The sequence below is a fragment of the Zea mays genome, chromosome 10 (assembly GCF_902167145.1).
Source record: "Zea mays cultivar B73 chromosome 10, Zm-B73-REFERENCE-NAM-5.0, whole genome shotgun sequence".
Lineage (NCBI taxonomy): Eukaryota > Viridiplantae > Streptophyta > Magnoliopsida > Poales > Poaceae > Zea > Zea mays.
Window position 1 is genome coordinate 124,401,914 of NC_050105.1, and position 20,255 is coordinate 124,422,168.

Consider the following 20,255-nt stretch of genomic DNA (forward strand, 5'->3'; position numbering starts at 1 on the left):
AAGCGGGAGGGCGCCCGGGTCAGGGGCTCAGGGCCCGGGTTAGGGACGCCGCGAGGTGCCGGCAGCCGTGCATGGCTGCTGCTGCGGCAGCAGTTGGTGAGGCGTCGGGAGTCCGGGAGGACGGAGCGGGGGCTTCCGTCTGCTTGTGTGGAGGACAAGCCGACTTGGCTATCAATACACGCGATGGCGCGCACCCTCCACGAGTTTAGGTATGAATAACAATTGAGGGTATAAAAAGTAGTGCAAATGAGAAGGAAAAGGAAAAAACATGATAGTCGATTGACTTTGGTGTGATTAGTTTTATTGGTCGGTCATATATATATAGTGCTTTTATGTTTATATAAGGGCCTGGGCATCCGCTTCGTAATTAGAATTCTTCAAAAAAAATTGAACCGGCCTTCTCCACCTCAAAACATTGGTACCTTTAAACTTTCTCACACGGATTAAGCAAAAAAACGATTTGATTGGCATGTACCATGTTTCGCTTCATGTCAACAATTTTAGAAAAGCAAGAGAAATTAAAAAAAACAGATCCTTGTATCATGTTTTCGGAAGTTTGAACCCGACGTGAATCGAACACGCAACCTTCTGATCTGGAGTCAGACGCGCTACCATTGCGCCACGGATCCTAGTGATACTACATCGCAGCTTGTATCTAATACATATGTGAACTATTGTTATGCTGCGTCCGGCCACAAGAAGCTATGGATCGAGTGTAAAAAAAAAAGGAAAATAGGGGTAGGAACATATGCTCTTGTTGTCCGAACATGAAGCGTTATTACTCTCTCCGTTTCTTTTTAGTTGTCGCTGGATAATTTAATTTTGTACTATCCAGCGACAATTAAAACAAAACGGAGGGAGTATACTCTATAAGATCTTAGATCATAACCTCTATATTGGAATAGGGAAAAAATGGAGCTGTAGTTTTATGATTGGGCTATATGTGGGATAGATTCTGACAGTCGACGTGGAGTCAATAAAGCGGTGATGGTGGCGCTTTTTTTTTGTTGACCACACATTGACGGCTCTCATTTAATTTTACGTGGTGAGGAGTTAGCGGTGAACATTAGTTCGAATGCCGGTCTTGTCTTCTATTATACCATCGATCTGACAAGTCCATATCAAGATAAAATGAACATTCGTTTAACGTCTTTCCTATTTGTTTCACATACTTCATCTTAATGCAGTCTATGCATTTGGTCATAATCTAAAAGGTATGATGGTTGCAGAACTCTTATTTTATTAATCCTTCGATCCTTCTCGAAATACGGCTTAAATGGCGGTGCGATAGTTTCAACGACGATCAATCATCATTTCTCTTACGCTTATTATTAACACTTACATCACATGCATTCATAGAAGATATGTATTCATCTCATTCACATGACCGCAGTGGGGAAGAAATAGAGCTTGTCTTGTCAAACGACGAGATCAACATCGATCTTAATAGTACACTTCATGTTCCCAAAATAACAATTATTCTTGTTATTATCTAAACGCGACATAGAAATCAGATTCCTTGTTATTAAAGACATAAATAAAATATCACACAACTAGAGAACAAAATCATCATCTAATTACAAGGCGATGTATCCAAATGGCTCCAACGTAGGCTTAGAGCTCGTTAGCCACTCTAATATTTCTTTCTCCTCCCCTTTGAACAATCCTCGTCGTATGAAATCTCTATAAACAATTGGTGGTGTAAACAGTAGAACTAAAATCAATCCATCAAGTGTTAGTTGGCAAAATCTAAATATAGAGATCAATCTGTGAATGCAACTTCTATTCTTTTCTAGATGCATAGCTTGCGCTATATATTGAGATATACACTGTATGATTTTAAACGTATATAAGTAGAAACGAAAAGAAATGTATTCTAAAAAATACAAATCGTCTCTTGATTTAAATTACAGGGAGGGAGTATATTCTATCCCACCCGAATCAGACACGTCGGCATCCTACTAGCCGGTCCATTATATATTACACTGGTAGCATTTATTTATATATATGGAGCTCACAGATTCATTGACGCCGACTGATTCAGCTTGACTGGGTCTGTTCATTAACCATGCAAACCAAACCGAGCTGGCAGAAGAATAATTTTGTACGCGCATTCAGAACCTTGTTGAGAGCAGCAAGAGCAGAATAACGTACAGAACGGCAGCACAGCCGCAGTATTTTATAGGAGTATGTACTCAGGGTGGAGCTATATATACATAGGTGGTCCTAGTGTGGACAGCGGATCGGTGTTTGGTTTCTAGGGTCTAATTTACAGTCTCTTTATTTTATTCTATTTTTCTCTAAATTATGAAATACTGAAACTAAAACTTTATTTTAGTTTTCGTATATAGCAATTAAAGAACTAAAATGGAATTAAATGTATGGACTAAAAATTAGTCACTAGAAACCAAGCATCTTCAAAATATATGTCAATGTGTGCTCAACTTTTATCTGTTTCATTCTAATTAATAAAAATCATATTTAATCATATATATATATATATATATTGTGTGTGCGCGCGCGCGTGTTTACGAAGTCTTGTGAGTTGTCTGGTACTTGCAGTAATCAAGTGTTTGGTTTTGAAAAGAATGTTGTACGTGCAACAAACTTGCAGTAGTACTAGTAGTGAACCCCGTATTCCTTTTCACATAACAGGTAGTTAATCAAATGAAGAAAGAGAATACGAGAGAGAATTTATCTATTGTTCAAATGAAGCATACTATATGACTATATATATCTTGCAGATTTGTTAAAACATGAAGAGGGGAGTTAAGATATCGCCTTTATTTTTCAAAATACCCATAAAAAAGAAGGCTTTCTTCTTCTATATATATATCTCCTTCCGGGACTACTACAGTTAATAAGCAATCTGGAGTCTGGACTCGTATAGTTTTATGATGTCCACATATGTCCTACTTAACTTAATTTGACAGTAAGTAAGCTATATTATAGTAGCGTTTTTTGTTTGTTTGTTTAACAATGGACCTCCACCCCCTGTCAACGAATTCTGGGTACGCGCCGGCCTGCTAGCTGAGGCGTGCGGCCACGGGAGAGAGAGAGAGGAAGCGCCATGCATCATGCATGCATGCATGCGCTGCTGCACCGAGAAAAAACACTCCGAGTCCGAGATGACGACGACGACGCGCGCGGCGCGCCCTAGTAAGTAGTAACTGCGAGGCCCGGGCGGCGCTTCTGAGAGTGAGAGCCAAGCTACCCACCCAGCCAGCTGCCAGCCATAAATATGCAACGAGCCACGCCCCGCCGCGCCATTGCTTTCCCTCGCGCACAGGCGTGCGTGCGATCGAGCTAGCACGGCCTTCATACGCCCACATCTACTGCTATCTATCTTCCGTCGCGCCCTCGTCATTGTCGCGCGCGTGTCGGCATCGTCTTGGTGCATGCCCAGCCGATTTCCTGCCCGGGCCGGCCGGCCGGCCCGAGGGTTGTTCATCCATGTGAATCCAACCGGGGATCCTGTGATCTATCGATCGCCCGCCCGGCGCATGCATCCATCCAGTTATTTATGGCCACCTGGACCAAGCTCTGATGCGCCTGCGCATGCCTGTGTCCTATTAAGGCTATTATATACCCGCATGCAAGCACAAGCGTCCCCTCCCAAGTCCCAACTCCCAACTCCCAACTCTGATCGCTGGGTAGCTTTGCTAGCAGCTGTGTTTGGTCTCTCTCTTTCATTCTCCTCGGCATATTGTGTTTCTTGCCGTTCTACTAGCTCGTCGAACCACCACAGAGCACCTACTACCAGGAAAGCGAGGAATAATGAGAATGCGCGAGTCCTCTGCTAGTTGCGGGATATGGCGGGCTCCAACTCCGTCAGCCCCAGCAGCAGCAGCAGCGGTCGTGTTGGTGTTCCTGCTGCTCATCGTCAGTTCGTCGTCGTCGCACGTCGTTGCCGACGACGGCGCCAGAACGACGACACCACGTGAGTTGATGCATGATTATATCTGAGCTGTAGGCTGTAGCTACTTAATTTATTTTTTTGATTCCTCTGTCGGTTCACCTTCCATGCATGTTCCAGAACTTGGAAAAGCTTGCACAAACTTCACTTGCAGCAGTGTCGATCGGTCCGACGTACTGTAGCGTGTAGAGTACATGCGCAGCGCAGTAAGTACTGACGTGTCAGGTCGACGTGGCGCGCCTCCCGTTACCATCAGAGATGGCATGACACAGCACATGTGCCATCCGAACGACGACACACGCTGACGACGTTCTTTTCTTGTTGTTGTTCCTATGTATGTATATTGCATACAGCTGCCTGTGTAACTGAAAACAACCACACGCAGGTGACCACGCCGCCCTGCTCCACGCGGAGGCATCGGCTGCTGCTGGTGCTCACGCGAGCAGCGGCAGCAGCAGGGCAACCTACTACAGACCAGCGGGCCGGAGTGAGGACGGGTCGCCGTCGGTGGTGGTGGCGGCGGCGGCGGAGGAGGAGGAGGAGGAGGATAAGCTGTGGTGGCTCAAGGAGCGCGCGGCGGCGACGGGGTCGCGGCTGCCGGACTGCGCGCACGCGTGCGGGCCGTGCTCCCCGTGCCGGCGCGTCATCGTGAGCTTCAGGTGCGCGATGCAGGCCTCCGAGTCCTGCCCCGTCGCCTACCGCTGCATGTGCCGCGGCAGGTTCTTTCGGGTGCCTTCCCCGCTAGACTAGCCTAGAGGAGGACACTGGACTGCTGCTCATACATATGCATGGACACTCGTCGATCTTTGGTTAGGAGCTAGGCATGCATTTGGCGCCAAAGCTATGTGATGTGATATATGTCAGGGACACTCGTCGTCGGTGTTGTACTGTACTGTATATGAGTAGCCGTTTGTTCTCTCTCAGTGTCACACTAGTGCTACACTGCTAGGGGTTAAATGAGTACTAGGAGTTGTGATGCATGCTGATCTCGTTTGGTTGTACTTGTACTTCAATCCCGGCCCGTTGGAAACACGAGAAATCTCACGCTGCGAACAGGTCCTTAATTACCTGTATAAGGCTGTCTTGTGACTGCCTGCGCTGCATGAGTGACACTGTTGCAGATTGCATGGTCCGTTTCTGGGGAAACGACGGCCCACCACCGTACCACGAGCGGGATTGGTAGTGGCGTAGTGCCCAGCATGGACGTGCAGTAGCAGTGAGTGATCGGTGAGCGGCGGGCTGACCGGGGTCTACCACCGATGCATGACTGACAACCTGAGCGCGCGCGCCCAGCGCAGCAATGCTGTGCTTTGCTATGCCTGCCCGCCCAGCAGCCAGCACGATACAGTCGGCAGGTCACTGCTCTCTAACCCGTACGCGCGTCACCCCGCTGTTCGAAGCGAGCCTTCACCCAAACGCAGCCACAGCAACGACGTGCTCGCCAGCTACGGACCGGGACGCCATCGCCAAAAAAAAAAAACACAACTACTCCTATTAATAAACAAACGGCTTGGCTCAACAGAGGCTGGTGTCATACGGCTCTCTAATATCAGAAAAAAAATGTCAGAGATGTCAGGTACTCAGGTTACAGAAGACGAGCACACAATTTCATCTACAGTTTCGCAGCTATCATTAAAGACAGGACCAACCACCAAGCTACCTATCCGCTGTCATATTCACAGACGACAAGGATCCCGACGGCGATCATCTACCTCCCTACCTCGGGCCGGACAGTTCGACGGCCCTGAGGTTGTAGGTGGAGTCGACGATCCAGTCGTTGTGGCGCGGGGCGAGCTCCGCCTCCTGCCGCATCACCTCCACCTTCTGCCACTGCTCCCACCGCTCCGCCAGCCCGTCGCCCTCCAGCATCCGCGCCACCTCCGACATCTTGGGCCGCTCCATCGGGGAGCCCTGCGTGCACAGCAGCGCCACCTGGATCAGCGACTCCACCTCCTGGTCCACGTACCGGCCCTGCAGGTCCGGGTCCACCAGCTGCTCCAGCTTCTTCTCCTTCAGCAGCGCCTTCACCTGCAAGCACACAACACCCCGCCACAAGCATATGCAGCAGCAGCAGCAGCTTCTTCATTTCTTTCTTCCCTCCCTCTCAGGCCTTAGCACCGAGGCTAGGTACAAGGTACCTCATAGTGTACTCATACTCAAAGATCGACTCCACCTACCCAGTCAAGGAGCATGACGTCGTCATCGTTCGCGAGACGAGCGAGGTCGAACGCCCTCTGCCCGGTGATGAGTTCCAGGAGCATGATCCCGTAGCCGAAGACGTCCGTCTTCTCGGAGGACTTCCCCGTGGAGAGGTACTCGGGGGCGATGTGGCCGATCGTCCCACGGACGGCGGTCGTCACGTGGGTGTCCTTGTAGTCCATGAGCTTGGCCAGGCCGAAGTCACCCACGACGGCTTCGAAGTCCTCGTCCAGCAGGATGTTGGCGGCCTTCACGTCGCGGTGGATGATCTTGGGATCGCAGTGGTCGTGCAGGTAGGACAGGCCTCTGGCTGACCCCAGCGCGATCCGAGCCCTCGTTTCCCATTCGAGGGGGGGCTCATTTGGCGCGCGTTCTACGAAATCAAAGCATCAGGAACAGTAGACAATCAAAGCATCAGGAACAGTAGACACTCTGTTTCCAATTAAATGCAGAAGAAAAGATTTGAGCGGCGAGAAAGAATAAGGTCTGGTTACCTCGAAGGCGCGATGCGACGCTCCCGTTAGCCATGTATGGATACACTAGCAGCCGCTCTGTAGGGGTCATGCAGAATCCACGGAGCCGGAGAAGGTTCCTGTGCACCGCCATGCTAATCAGTTCAACCTCCGTTTGGAACTGGAGCTCTCCGCCGGGGGTGCGTTCCTCCTTCAATCTCTTCACGGCTACCAGTGAACCGTCCGTTAGTCTCCCTTTGTACACCTTTCCAAAACCGCCTCTTCCCAGGACATTCCTGTTGTTAAAATTGTCCGTGGCGACTTGCAGCTCTCTCAGCGAGAACCTCTTGAGCTGTCCAAGGTGAACTTCGGGATCCTCCTCGGCTGAATGGAAAGGAGACCACATATAGATGAAATGAGTGAATAGCACAAGATGGCAGCAACCGCACTGTGGTGTATAACTATAATACCGACCAGGGACATCGAAGAATTGCTCTTCGGGTTTTCGCCTCCGCCACAATGCGTACCCAATAGCAGGCACTGCGATCAGCAACGCTGTGCCAGCTGCAACGCCTCCAGCTACTGCTCCAGTGCTGGACACGCCTGAGGGAACAGAACAGAATTAACCCAGTCAGGATATGTCATGTACCAGAGTTTGATCGTGCCAGTGCTTCGCTCTTATGCATATCACATACAGTAGCATGGTATGACGGAATATACAGCCAATCACCGTACCTTTTGATGAAGTTGGTGCTGGGGGATTGTATGGAGGGGGTGGAGAAAATGGAGGAGCCCCAGGACAAGGCTTTGTAGTACCAGGGCCGCAAAGATTTGGGTTGTTAGCAAAACTGTTACAAAAAGGGTCAGAGTTGTCAACATCATAAGACACAGGTTTTTGTTTTCAACTGGCAGGAGAGCTGCATCAGAAGATGCAACTAAGCATCCAAAATTCATCCAGAGATTACCTTATAGGTGTAAAGAGAGAAAACGAACCGCTTGATGGCACCCCTCCCGAGAGATTGTTGTTTGATAGATCCCTGCAAGATTGTCAAAAACACTTTTGCTGTTATCTACCATCCTGGACAGCTGTAATGATGTATAAAAGGGCAACAGGTAACTTACAGAACTTGGAGAGTGTTGATATTGGTCAAGGTTTTCGGAATTTGACCAGAAAGACTGTTGTTATTAAGACGGCTGTCCTTGCAAGTAGATATCCAAGGAAATAAAAATGTTACAATCCCTCCAATAGTCAATAGATAAGCTTATAGATAATGTAATAAGTAACAAGACAAGAACTAGACAATGGATTTTGCCTTTTGCCTTTCATTTTAAGAATCAAGAGAAGGAGACACAAACGGACAAGTGAATGACTGAAGTTATGAAAACCTTAGTGTCTACTAACACAAACTGAAGAGTGCATTTGGAGGAAAACTTTGTGCAAATCTATTAATGGGCACATCATGCATATATTAATGTTATGTAAGAATTTTCTATTTCTCCACATCATTGTCAGATAAATCATGACCAAGACCGAATAACAACCAGATAATTTATACTAACAGGATCAACCTGTATTGATGGACAGTACCACATGAATATATCACTTCTGTTGCCAGGGCAATTGAATTAACTTACAGAAACCGCAACTTTGATAGTTGGCCCAAGGTGTCAGGAATACCGCCAGTGAAGTTGTTGAGGTACAGGTCCAAACTGACCAGGTTAGTCAAGTTCCCCAGTTCAGGTGGTATTGGCCCACTTATGTTGTTACTGTAAAGTTCCCTGTTGCAAAATGATGAAACATACATTCAACATGAAGACAGCCTATATATTTTAGGTTACTGGAGGGTACAATATTTATTGGAAAATAGTATACGGTAAGAACTAGTAAGAGTGAGAACTGTTGGGCGTCAGACAAAGTGAGACTATGCACCCAAAAGCATGTACACATGTTTCAGAAACTCCACAAAAACTAAGCAATCATGCTAAATCAATATTGGGATTGAAAGATACAGCTATACGTCATCATGAAACTATTAGCTCAGTTATCAAAATCATGGATGTGGAAACTTACAGATATTGCATATTTTTCAATTGCCCAAGCTGTGGCACCAATGGACCTGATAGTTGTGCATTTCCAAGATCACTAGCAAAAGGGAAACAGACAATATTCAAATGGTCAGTCTTTCACCTCCAAGGGAGAATGAACAAGATATTTGATCAACTTACAGTCTGATGACACTGTTATCAGGGTTACAAGTAACATGGAACCATGTACATGGATTAACCAGAGTTGGATCCCAACTCTGCAGCACGTTGTTGTTATCTTTCAGGCTTTGTCGTAGGCTGTATAGAGCATCACCTGCCATTGAGGTATCATCACAATAAGCAATAATCTACACACAAGACATTTAATAGGATGCATAAGCTTTCCCCTTCATTAATATGCCGTTAGTAACGATCTTATATGTGGTTAAATTCTAGTTTTTATTTTGACTTATGCAGATCTTTTATTTCGGCAGACAATACATTTTTCAATAGGTAGAAAAGAGTATCAAATGTTAAGCATCATGGATTCAACACATAATATGACTAGCATCAAGAGCACTCTTTTTATTTTGACTTATGCAGATCTTTTACTTCGGCAGACAATACCCTTTTCAATAGGTAGAAAAGACTAGAGTATCAAATGTTAAGCATCATGGATTCAACACATAATATGACTAGCATCAAGAGCACTCTATATTCAGCAGCTTACTCATCCACATCTCTTATTTCAAACTTCACTCTATAAACAGTGTAGTCTACAGTGCAAAAAAACAGTGTTTTGCACGGTCATATGCACGGTCTGCTGTCCTTACAAAGGTTCAGTTACCTTGGTGGTATCATATTTTAATCATGAGTACATACCCAAATGTACTATCCATTTCAAGGATTCAGACACCAGGTAAAAACCATTAGCATTTTAAGACAACATGGTTTCTTTCAACACATGTACTGGGAAGAATGATAAAAAAATATTCTATAAACAATGCACTCTTAATGATTAAACCATGCTTTCCGATTCTTCGCAATTAGTTCGCAAGACATTTAGTTTTAAGAAAGTAACGTACGCATTAATTTTTTCGTTATGCAGCCTCAGTTCATTCTAAATGGCACCACTTTATTTAAATAGCAAGTACAGGTTGTTCGTTAACAATTTACCGTTAATATATCAGTGCATATCTACGATGCCAGAACAAATTAATTAGGAATTTGTAACTAAGTACCAACCCAAACAGCAAAGGTTCGGTAATCAGAATTTCTTTCCTCCAGCTTCCATGAGTACTAATGTGCTATCTTTAGCCAAATAAACAAAAACAATCATCTTAGTTCAGATGCAATGGTGAAACAGAATGGAAATTTACTGTGTAGTAGTGAATGAAAGGCCAAAGTTTTGCATCAGGAAAAAAAACCCTGCATATGCACCTTCATAGAAAAAAAAACTTGAAGGAAACAATTTTGACAGAGCCTAAAATAGTTCCTTTGGAATATCGAGGCCCAAAATAGTTCTAGACGCTGACATGAGTAGAAAACAGAATCTACACTTCTGTGCATAGGCTGCATTTGTTCCGGAACGAGTTTTGTGCAATCGCCTTTCCAGATGTAACAGGGTAAGTCATGTCATACAAACATTGCTGCATAGTACAAAATGACAAAAACACCAGGAGAGACAAACACCCCGCGCCCCCAAAGCAATCGGTCAAAGCGCTGGAAATGAGAACTGTAGGCTACCGTTTCATCCCCTGTTTAGTCCCCGCCCACCAACAGAGGCTTGCAGAACGATAACAAACACTAGGTTTCTGGACGACATCCCCAGATTTTCAGCCATTATCGCCCCCTAGAAGGGAATTCACTCGCTGTGGGCAACTCGTCAAGCCTTGAAGAAAACAAAACACAAATTGCATGAAGCAGTGGCATACGCATACCCTCCGTGTTGGCGACAACCGGGATCACGCCGACCACCACCGAAAATACCACCGCCGACCACCACCACCTCAGCGACGCCGCCATCCCGCCGACGCCCGACCCGCCTCTCGGTAGCCAAAACCGCGCGCGCGCAGGTTGCCACAGCGCCACCCCTGAGCTGACGACGCCGCCAGGACCTCCCTCAGCTTCCGCCGCCGTCGGGACACATCGGTCACCGATACTCTCCGACGGGAGGCGAGAGATTTCTCTCCCTATATTTTTTTACCTTGTGTTTTTTTTTTCAGCTCGGGGGTTTTAAAAACTTGGCGAGGCTTGCGTGTGGAGGCCGACCCAAAAATGTTCCACTGGTAAACGCGGGACTTGCGAGGGGGAGGAGATCACAGCTACGCCGCGTTATCCGGGTAACTTTACTGACAGGTGGGGTCAAATAGGTAAGTCCCACATGTCGGACGGGGAAACCTATCCGTCCGGTGCGGGGGTTCGTTTGCTTGAGTTTGAGTGCGATGCGACTATGCGAGGGCTGCGGGAAGGTGACGGCGCTGACGTGGGCGTGATGGAGGTGTTGGGGATTCCGTGGACGCGGTCCTCGTACACTCGTCTCCAGATCACTCATTCATCACTTGATCGAGGAAGCTTGTGTCTTTTTTTCTGAAGGGCTTATTCAGAAAATTCCGTTTCTTTTCTTCTACCATTTCGGCGTTTCTAAGGAAAAGGTGACAAGGGTGTGATCGTCACACATTGCATTTTTCCCTCTACGATCTGCGACCCGAGTACCCGACGATCGGTATGGTTAAGGACAGATCTAGAATTTTCTCATGTCCCATGTCCCGAGCTGAGACTACTAAATTTTCTTCTGTTCTTTTTATCTTGACTATTTTCAACTAGATCAAATATGTACTTATATACAGTTAATTGGATCATACCCTCGATTTCTTTTTATCTTGACTATTTTCAACTAGATCAAATATGTACTTATATAAAGTTAATTGGATCATACCCTCGATCACAGACCGGGTAGCTCGGGTGTAGATCCACCCCTGGGTATGATTAACGAATTTTGGATCAATTCGGCCTCAAAATCATTATTGTTATTTTGTTTATTATCAAATATACTTTATATATGACTTACTTTTTTGATTTTTCATTATTTTTTGATAAGATAAGTGGTTAAGTTTAGGGTTAAAAAGTCAAACAAATTATATTTTTAAACTAATGAAGTATTATGTAATATCGCATTCGGGGGAGTGCCACGTGTTACCAAAGGTGTACATAATTTGAAAAGAATCAAAACAATCCATGTTTGAAACACATTCATCCGTGCGCGTGTGTAAATTGTAACCTCGTGTAGATACGGTTCTTACGAAACTTCGGTTGTCGCTTGATAATGTACCGCATAGCAATGCGTTCATAGTTTCATACACACACTCGGGTACATGTTGTGTCGCCGTGCAAATTTAGCACCGTTTGAACTTCTCGCAAAAACATGGATTATCGGGTATGTGAACTGCGGTTACCAATAGGAAACATGCCATCTAGAGAGCCTTTCGTGAGCACTATCGGTTTGATTGGTTGTTGACAGCCTCTGCGACTAGCTTGCACGGGTCTGCACGGTTGAGACGCTCATGTTTGGCTTCTTCACACATGCAGGCTAACGAATGTAAAAAAAGCCTTGCCTGGCTCTGGCACTGTTGTGCAGGCAACCAATCAAAGACACAAACACGGTCAACGCATACGGGAACTCTAGGCGCTAGGAGCTGGGCAATCAATCACGTTGTATGTAAATGTATAAATTGGGCTTCGGTCGAGCGTAGATAGAGGATTCCACATAGTTACCAACAACAATGTATTATAGAAAGTTAAAAATGAATATGTAAACTTATCCACAACAGGGTGATATTGAACCGCCCCTAGACCTTGCCATTATCGAATTTCCTTCCATCGTTTAATTAAAGGACAACAAAAGAAACAATTAAGAGACTTTATTATATAATAGAGTGTCTACAAATATAGTCTATTAGTAAATACAGAAGTAAATGCGTTTGTACAACACCAGATTGATACAAACAATAAATTCGTACAATAGAAATGGGACATCTGTTGCTACTTAGGTTACGGGCTAAAAGTGTGTCACGAACAAACAACTCCACAATTTTATATAATTATCTCGTTAGACACCTCAAAAATCTCTATATTAAAAATCACTTAATGCATATAGGGCAGCGGACTAGCTTACATGTGCAGCACGCGCGAGCATAGCAGTTTCCGTTCTGCTCCTACTACCGCGCGAGCATAGATTGCACGCTGCCTACCATTGACGCGATTCCTCATGCCGCCAGCTTGGGCAGTTAATACACAGGCTTGAATGCACTCCAGTACTTGCATGCTTGCATTTTGGCAGCATACGTCACTGCCCTTGTTTTTTTTCCCGTATACAGACAAGAAAACGTACAGTACGTTATTACCGGAAACAAGGCGTACGGAGTACTACCGTTCCCATACGACCCGGAGGCCGGACCGGACCAGTCCACTACTGCCCCTCGGACCCGCCAGTCAGAGGCCGCGGCGCGGCCGAAGACCGTCCCCGTCCCCTCGTGACGCCCGTACGTACTCTCGTGTCCCGTACCCCTGCAGGTGCAGCCAGAGGCGTGGACAGGCCCACCGTGCGCTCCGTCCTGTCAGAGCCCGGGCCAATGGGGAGGCGTCACGCAAAGGGTCGAGTACTCGAGGTCGAGGCGGGGGCCTTGGCCGTTCCGGATGACGCAGCGGGCGCGCGGAGGGCCACGGCCACGGCCACGTCTTTCAGTTCCAATGATTGCGGAGGCCAACGAGGCGCCAGCTCGGATCTCGGTCAAAAAATGTTGGACCACACGCAGTCAACATCCACGTTCCACGGACCACGCCTTAGCTTTTCTGAAACTGGACCGGAGTGCATGCATGCACATGACATGAGGACTGAGGTGACCGGTTTTGGAGCCAGGGTTTTGGCGCATAAGATAACTACCAAAAATTTCTTGTTGGGCCTATACTAATCTCCTCGGGCCGCCTGTCTCCTTCGGCCCTAGAGAAATGTCTTAGCGTCCAGTTGATGATATTACCCCACCTGCTTTAACTAGGTACTATACCACCATGACCACGTCTATTTAATTTGCATTTTCCCCACAACTCTAATCGGCGTCCATCCTACCAACGAATTGGTGTTATCACTAGCTGGCTTGCCTCCCCCGAACAACTTTTTAGGGCAAAAGATTGTACAAGTGAAACTCTCTCAATCTAGCCCCCACTTGAACTAGTCTGCATGCATGTAGCAAAGCTGTACTGGAGGTAATAATAATCGGTACGTCGTAAGCAATAGAAAAGACAAGCACAAAAACGAATGTTATGTGGAATTTCATGCTCGATCCGAGCAACATCAGGAAAAAGTAAGCATAAAGTAATGTAATTTGACAAGTTTATTTGTATTGCAAGAGAAATGAACGAACCTAAAGTTGGGAACGAATCTCGTGGGCCATCCATGAACCCTATGTTCTACTCAAACAAGATTTAAGTTTATACGAAGATATACATTGGTTCATTTGGTCAGTGGCCAACTTAGATTGATCGTATTCTTCCCTGATCCCAACTAAAATCAATTGGATTGGCATAAGCACACAACAAGGTCTTTGCTTGAGATATTAGATTGTTGCCGTTACCAAACTTCAAGGATATTGATATGAGTTTTGCAAAACCACCACTCTCTCCCATAGTCAGTCTTAGCAAATTTGTTGGTACCAACGGTTCACTATTTCACCTCATGGTGTTCTCGTATGTCGGCCTACTGAATTTCCTTTTGTATTTTTGGTCATTTTTTTTTGTAAAAAATCATGTTGAACCCCGAAAGGAACTAATACTAATTTTTTGACCCATGGGTCAACGATGTGCCCCCATGGTGTTAAGCGGGGGTGGACCGACATTGGGGTGCCACTCAATTTTCTTAGTTTAGTGGTCTTTTTGCTTTATTTACTGTAGTTACAAAGGTTTATTTATTAACATCACTTTATTTCGTCCTCCACTCACATTTGTGCCCCCACTCAATATTTAGGCTGGATCCACCCCTGATTTTAAGAGTATATGTCCTAGTGCCATAGTCTATGGCACCAAAATATTGCGCCAACCACCATTATGGATGATGATATGGCAGGACCTTGTGCCGTGGGCCATGGCGTCGACCTCAACACTATGAATCTTAGCACTGAAGTCCTACCACTCGGGTCGAGCCTTCTCCTTTCCCTGTTCAGTGTTGCTCACTCGCTCAACCTTTATTTGTTTCTCATCTCTCTTCTGGTATCCCTCGTCCTTGTTCGAGTGTGGCAACAAGAATGAATAAGTGTATCTGTCGGGTACCCAGGAACCTGGTGCCCAATATAGGCCCAAGACTCTTGATGGCCCATTTGTTGCCCTAGTCTCTACCGAGCAACCTTGCAAGGTGGAGCGGCCGACCAAGTCCCTGTCGAGCAACCCTGTGAGGCGGAGCGAACAACCAACCCTCTGTCGAGCAACCCTGCGAGGCGGAGCGGCCAACCAACCCTCTGTCGAGCAACCATGTGAGGTGGCGTGGCCGACCAAGTCCCTGCCGAGCAACCCTACGAGGTGGAGTGACCGACCATCTTTTTGTCGAACAACCCTACGAGGCGGAGCGGTCGACCAACTTTCTGTCGAACAACCCTACGAGGTGGAGCACACAACCAAGTCCCGGCCAAGCAAATCAGCGAGACGGAGATCTAAAAGGGAAATAAGGTCAAACCTTTTCCTAAATGATTTTGGTAGTTGAATTGCCCAACACAAATAATTGGACTAACTAGTTTGCTCTAGATCATACATTCTATAGGTGCCAAAGGTTCAACACAAACCAATCAAAAGAACAAGTTAGGCTTCAAAAGAAAGGAGCAAAAAGGAAACCGAAGTGTGCCCTGGTCTGGCGCACCGGACTGTCCGGTGTGCCACCGGACTGTGTCCGGTGCACCAGGGTGAATCAGCTCAAACTCCTCAGCTTCGGGTTCTCCAGGCGTAGCTCCGCTATAATTCACCGGACTGTCCGGTGTGCCACCGGACTGTCCGTTGTGCCACCGGACTGTCCGTTGCACCAGCGGGGCAACGACTACCTGAGCGCAACGGTCGACTCTGCAAAGTGAACAGTGCAATTCAGATGTCAGAGCAGATGGTCAGAGGGGCACCGGACTGTCCGGTGTAGCACCGGACTGTCTGGTGCCGCATGAGGACAAAGCCTCCAACGGTCGACCAGCTCCAAGCCCTAACGAGAGGATGACGTGGCGGCACACCGGACACTGTCCGGTGGCGCACCGGACTGTCTGGTGCACCCATCGCCAGCAGCCTTCTCCAACGGCTACAATTTGGTTGGTGGCTATAAATTCCACCCCAACCGGCCACTTCAAGGTGTGGGAGCCCAAGCAACATTCCAAGTCATATAGTTGACATACTCAAGCCATCCCAACCACCTCTATTCATTGATCCATCCTATACACAAGATTTAGACCACTACAAACCACACAAGTGCCACAAAAGAGAGAGCAAGCAAAAGAAAGCCTCTTGTGAGAGTTTAGCTCTAGTGCCTTGTGAGATTCATTGAGAGAAAGTGTGTACTACATCTTGCGTTTATTTGTGCGTGGAGTTTTGACTCCCATTGAACTTCCTCCAAAGTTTTGGAGGCTTGTAAAGCTAGCAAGAGACACCTAAGTGTGTGGTGATCCTTGCGGGGTCTTAAGTGATCCTTGAGAAGAAGAAGAGCTCGCTGATCTTGGTGATCGGTTGAGAGAGGGAAAGGGTGGAAAGAGACCCGTCCTTAGTGGACTCCTCAACGGGGACTAGGCCTTTGAGGGTCGAACCTCGGTAAAACAAATCACCCGTGTCTCGTGTGCTTATTGCTTGTGATTTGTTTTTTCTTTCCCTTTCTAAGTTTTTCTTGCACTATTCTTTGCTAATACTATTTGGTGTTTCTTTAAGTTAAATTCTCATTTAGTGAAGCAACACCTTGCAAGAAAGAACTTGTGTTATTGCTCTTCTTATCTAAGCCTTCTTGACTTATTCTCATAGACTTATTAGTAGTATTGATTTATCTATTCCGCATTATTTGAAAGCAATACTCCTTACAAGCGAAGGACTTAGTTTTTATACTCCAACAATTGTGTATCTTGTTCTAACCACTAATCAAGGGATCTAGTTGGGGTGTAAAGTTATAATTTTCAGGTTTCGCCTATCCACCCCCTCTAGGCGACTTTCAATTGGTATCAGAGTTAGGCACTTCATATTGAGTCTAACAACTCGAAGTGATGGCTCGTAGAAGATCCCAAAAGAACAAGAAGACAGCTCCGAAGGAGAACAAGGAGGTAACTCTTGAGATATTACTTTCCGATTGCTCTAATTATGATTCATGGTCTACTAGATTAATAAATGCTTTTAGAACCGTAGATCCACAATTAGAACTAATTTTAGACAAGAATATTATTCCTCCTAGTTATGATAGGAAAAATGCTTCCGAGGAAGATCAAAGATGTATATGCTTAAACTATCTAGCTTATGACATCTTAAGTAATTCTCTTAGCAAAGAAGATTATCATGCCTTCATAATGAATTATAATGAATCTATTCATGATGCACATGATATTTGGACTAGAATTAAAACTAAATTTAATGAGTCTAAACATGATAGTTCATTTTGTGCTTCTACTTCTTTTAGTATTTGTGAAACTAACCCTTTGAAGGAAGAAGAAGAAAATGAACGATGGAGACCAAACGATGAAACCACCTCTCCAAAAGGTTTGTCTTCCCATTTCGATTCTTACATATGTTGTGTGGCTAATGAAAATAATAACGGAAGCACAAACGAGGATGAGGAGGAAGAAAGAAGCTTCATGCAACTCTACGCTCGCCTAAGCCAAGAAGATAAGGCGGTCATGCTCAAACTTCTAGAAAGAGCGAGAGAGCAAAGCGAAGCTCGTCAAAGGCTAGAAAATATTCTCTCCATGAAAATGCTATACTTTGACGAGTTGACTAAAGAACATGAGGAGCTAAAGTGCTCTCATGTTGATTTGGTCCAAAGGTATGAAACTATTTCAATTGAGCAAGATAACGCTTTACATTGTATCACTCAATTAGTAAATAGGAATGCCTTGCTTAAGTACCAAGTAGAAAAGCTAAATGATGAAAAATCTAGCTTTTCAAGAAAAATATGATATGCTCCTATGTTCTCATGAAAATCTTATGGATGATCATATCATATTAAATATTGCTCATGAGGTTGTGATAGAAAACTTAAAATCCCAACAACCTCACTCATGCACATGTATTCAAATTGAAACTACATTACCATGTGCTAATGCTTGTTGTCCGTCGACAAGCAAATCTTCCTTTGAGCTAGAATTTGCAGGAACAAGCGATGATACATATCAATAGCTCAAAGAAGAAAATGAGAGGCTAAAAATGAGCTTGACACAACTAAAAGGGAAGTGCATTGCTCAACCTTCTCAAGATAATCGTGATCACATGGTGAAGAAGCTTGAGACGGGAACAATCGTGGCATGCACTAAATCCCTTGAAGAAAATGTCAAGGATGTGAGGATTATCAAGAGGAAGGAACAAAAGAAGAAAATCAATACCTCTTCCAAAAGCCTCAACCACGCCTCCATAAAAGGTAACATCCAAGGTAATAATCAAGTCACACTTCACACTAAGAGAAGTAAGAAGTGTAGTGAATGCTCAGAAAAGGGGCACTCTATTAGGTCATGTCCCTATATTAAAAATGACTTTATTATTAACAAGGATGATAAACTTTGTTTTAAATGCTCCAAGAAGGGACACTTGTTTAGGTCTTGTCCCCATTTAAAACAAAAAGGCATAGTGTTAGAAAAGAAAATATTCACTAACCATGTAGCAAGAAAGAAACAAGGAAAGAAAAAATCTTCAAGACTTGAGGATCGCCTATGCTACATATGCCGAAAGAAGGGACATCAATGCAAGGATTGTCCCATTGGTAATAATCCCACTCCTAGCTTGTCAATTAATTTTCATGTAACCAGGCAACCCAAAATTGCAACTTGTGCTAGAAAGGTAATGAGTTTACCTAGTGCTAGCACAAAGGACGTTTGGGTTCCTAGATCTTTGTTGACTAACCTTGATGGACCCATCAAGGATGGGTACCAAAATATGCTTGACAAGTTTTGTAGGAAAAGGAGATGATATAAAGCTTTGGGGTGCTCGAGAGAATCAATTCAATTTCTATTAACTCAAGTTATCAATCTTCAATGATCTATATCCAAGATTGACTCAAAGTTATTTTGAATTGTTATATCTAAAACTCATATCATCTCGGGGAAGATATTGATGTTGTAGGAAATAAAGATTTAGTCCTATGCCGAAAAGTCAAGGTCTACAACATGGAGGAAAGCCAAAGGATGGTAACAATTATGCTTTTAAGTGCAAGTATCTTAAATTATCATTTCTTATGTGTCTTGTGTAGTCACATAGAAAAAGAAAGCACTTCAAAACGTTCTTAAATCATGTCACCATTCTTTGAAAAAATTCCTCTCATATGGTAGGTTGTATATTCATCATTTCTATACCATGGCTATCTACATGCTTTAAATTGTTGTAAGTATCTCATGGCATGCTCTACACTAATCATCCTATTATTGCCATGTTCTAGATATAGAGAGATATTCCATGTTCTTAAAAGAATAAGGTGTCATGTAAGGAATTCAATTCCTTAGGACACTTATAAAGGGAATCTCTCTTTATGTCTAGAAATCGTGAGACTAATGTTTCTATTTAAATAACCTAAGTAGTCTCACATGTAGAGAATAAGTTTCTCTTTGGAGATGCGTAATCTAACATGAAAAGAAAAGTCAATCCAATGATTTATGTTGTTTTGCGTCTTGCTTAAATTGGATATGATTCTTCTATATTTATCGCTCTCCATGTTATGAATTAGATTTATTCCCATAATCTTTAAAGAATTAACTATGTTTGTTTTGAAAGCAAAATTAAGCATACATCATGGAATAACCTAGTTCATATTATAAAGTTTTCATGCTTTAAGTAATCTATTTTTCATTCCTTATCAAAATGATTACACAAAGTAAAACTAGTGCATGTATTACTAATGACATATCCCTTGAGCTTTCTTTTGAATATCTACAAAAGAGTAAGTGCAAGCCGCAAGCCTCAAGGGTTACTATTCACCCAAAGGAAGAAAGGTAAAAGCAAAGGTATGGGAACTCATCTTCTTAATTAAATATAGTTCCCATCAATGGTTATTTACTCTAAGTTCTACCTATGTGAAGTACATTTTCTTTATTGGACTTAAGTCAGCTAGATGTGCATTCAATCTCATTCTCATAAATGCACTTGTCCATTAGAATCTAATTCATGTCTTTGCTATATCCGTTCTCATATTGATATGCTTTTAAGTTGCAATAATTAAATCAATATGAAGAAGTAAAATTCCTATGATTGATCAAAATGTTCAAAAGGTGCATATTCCTCTTTTCTAATAAAGTGCACTAATGTTAAGGATTTTACTTCATATCTGTGTGACTTGTGAATGATGAATTGTTTATATTCCTTATCTAAAAGAAATCATTCTTCATGATATACTCCCTTATGCTATTAACATCTCTCTTGAATATTTTCAATAAGTTTGGAAGGAAAAAGAGACAACTACAAAGGGAAGA

The 20,255-nt window shown here is 44.3% G+C and overlaps 2 protein-coding genes and 1 non-coding gene across 3 annotated transcripts; 1 reads left to right on the forward strand and 2 right to left on the reverse strand.

Moving 5' to 3' along the window:
- Positions 1-557: 557 nt before the first annotated feature.
- Positions 558-629, reverse strand: TRNAW-CCA (transfer RNA tryptophan (anticodon CCA)). The gene has a single exon. It is a non-coding gene; the product is annotated as a tRNA-Trp (tRNA).
- A 2,831-nt stretch (positions 630-3,460) lies between these two features.
- On the forward strand, positions 3,461-4,989 carry LOC103641715 (uncharacterized). Its single transcript, XM_008665030.4, has 2 exons — positions 3,461-3,940; positions 4,302-4,989. Exons 1-2 carry the CDS (start codon positions 3,778-3,780, stop codon positions 4,664-4,666), a joined length of 528 nt encoding a protein of 175 aa, XP_008663252.1. The 5' UTR covers positions 3,461-3,777; the 3' UTR covers positions 4,667-4,989.
- Positions 4,990-5,443: 454 nt separating this feature from the next.
- LOC542015 (somatic embryogenesis receptor-like kinase 1) lies at positions 5,444-10,626 on the reverse strand. Its single transcript, NM_001111662.1, is given in 11 exon segments — positions 5,444-5,944; positions 6,094-6,488; positions 6,610-6,951; positions 7,042-7,170; positions 7,303-7,415; positions 7,533-7,604; positions 7,690-7,761; positions 8,203-8,346; positions 8,639-8,710; positions 8,794-8,926; positions 10,533-10,626. Coding segments are annotated over 11 exon segments (1,869 nt in total). The 5' UTR covers positions 10,618-10,626; the 3' UTR covers positions 5,444-5,632.
- Between the last annotated feature and the right edge of the window lie 9,629 nt (positions 10,627-20,255).

Excerpts from the sequence above, each read along its gene's own strand:
- LOC103641715 (XM_008665030.4), top strand. The coding sequence starts at position 3,778 with ATGAGAATGCGCGAGTCCTCTGCTAGTTGCGGGATATGGCGGGCTCCA. Across the intron at positions 3,941-4,301 it reads CGCCAGAACGACGACACCAC|GTGACCACGCCGCCCTGCTC; the intron begins GTGAGTTGATGC and ends AACCACACGCAG.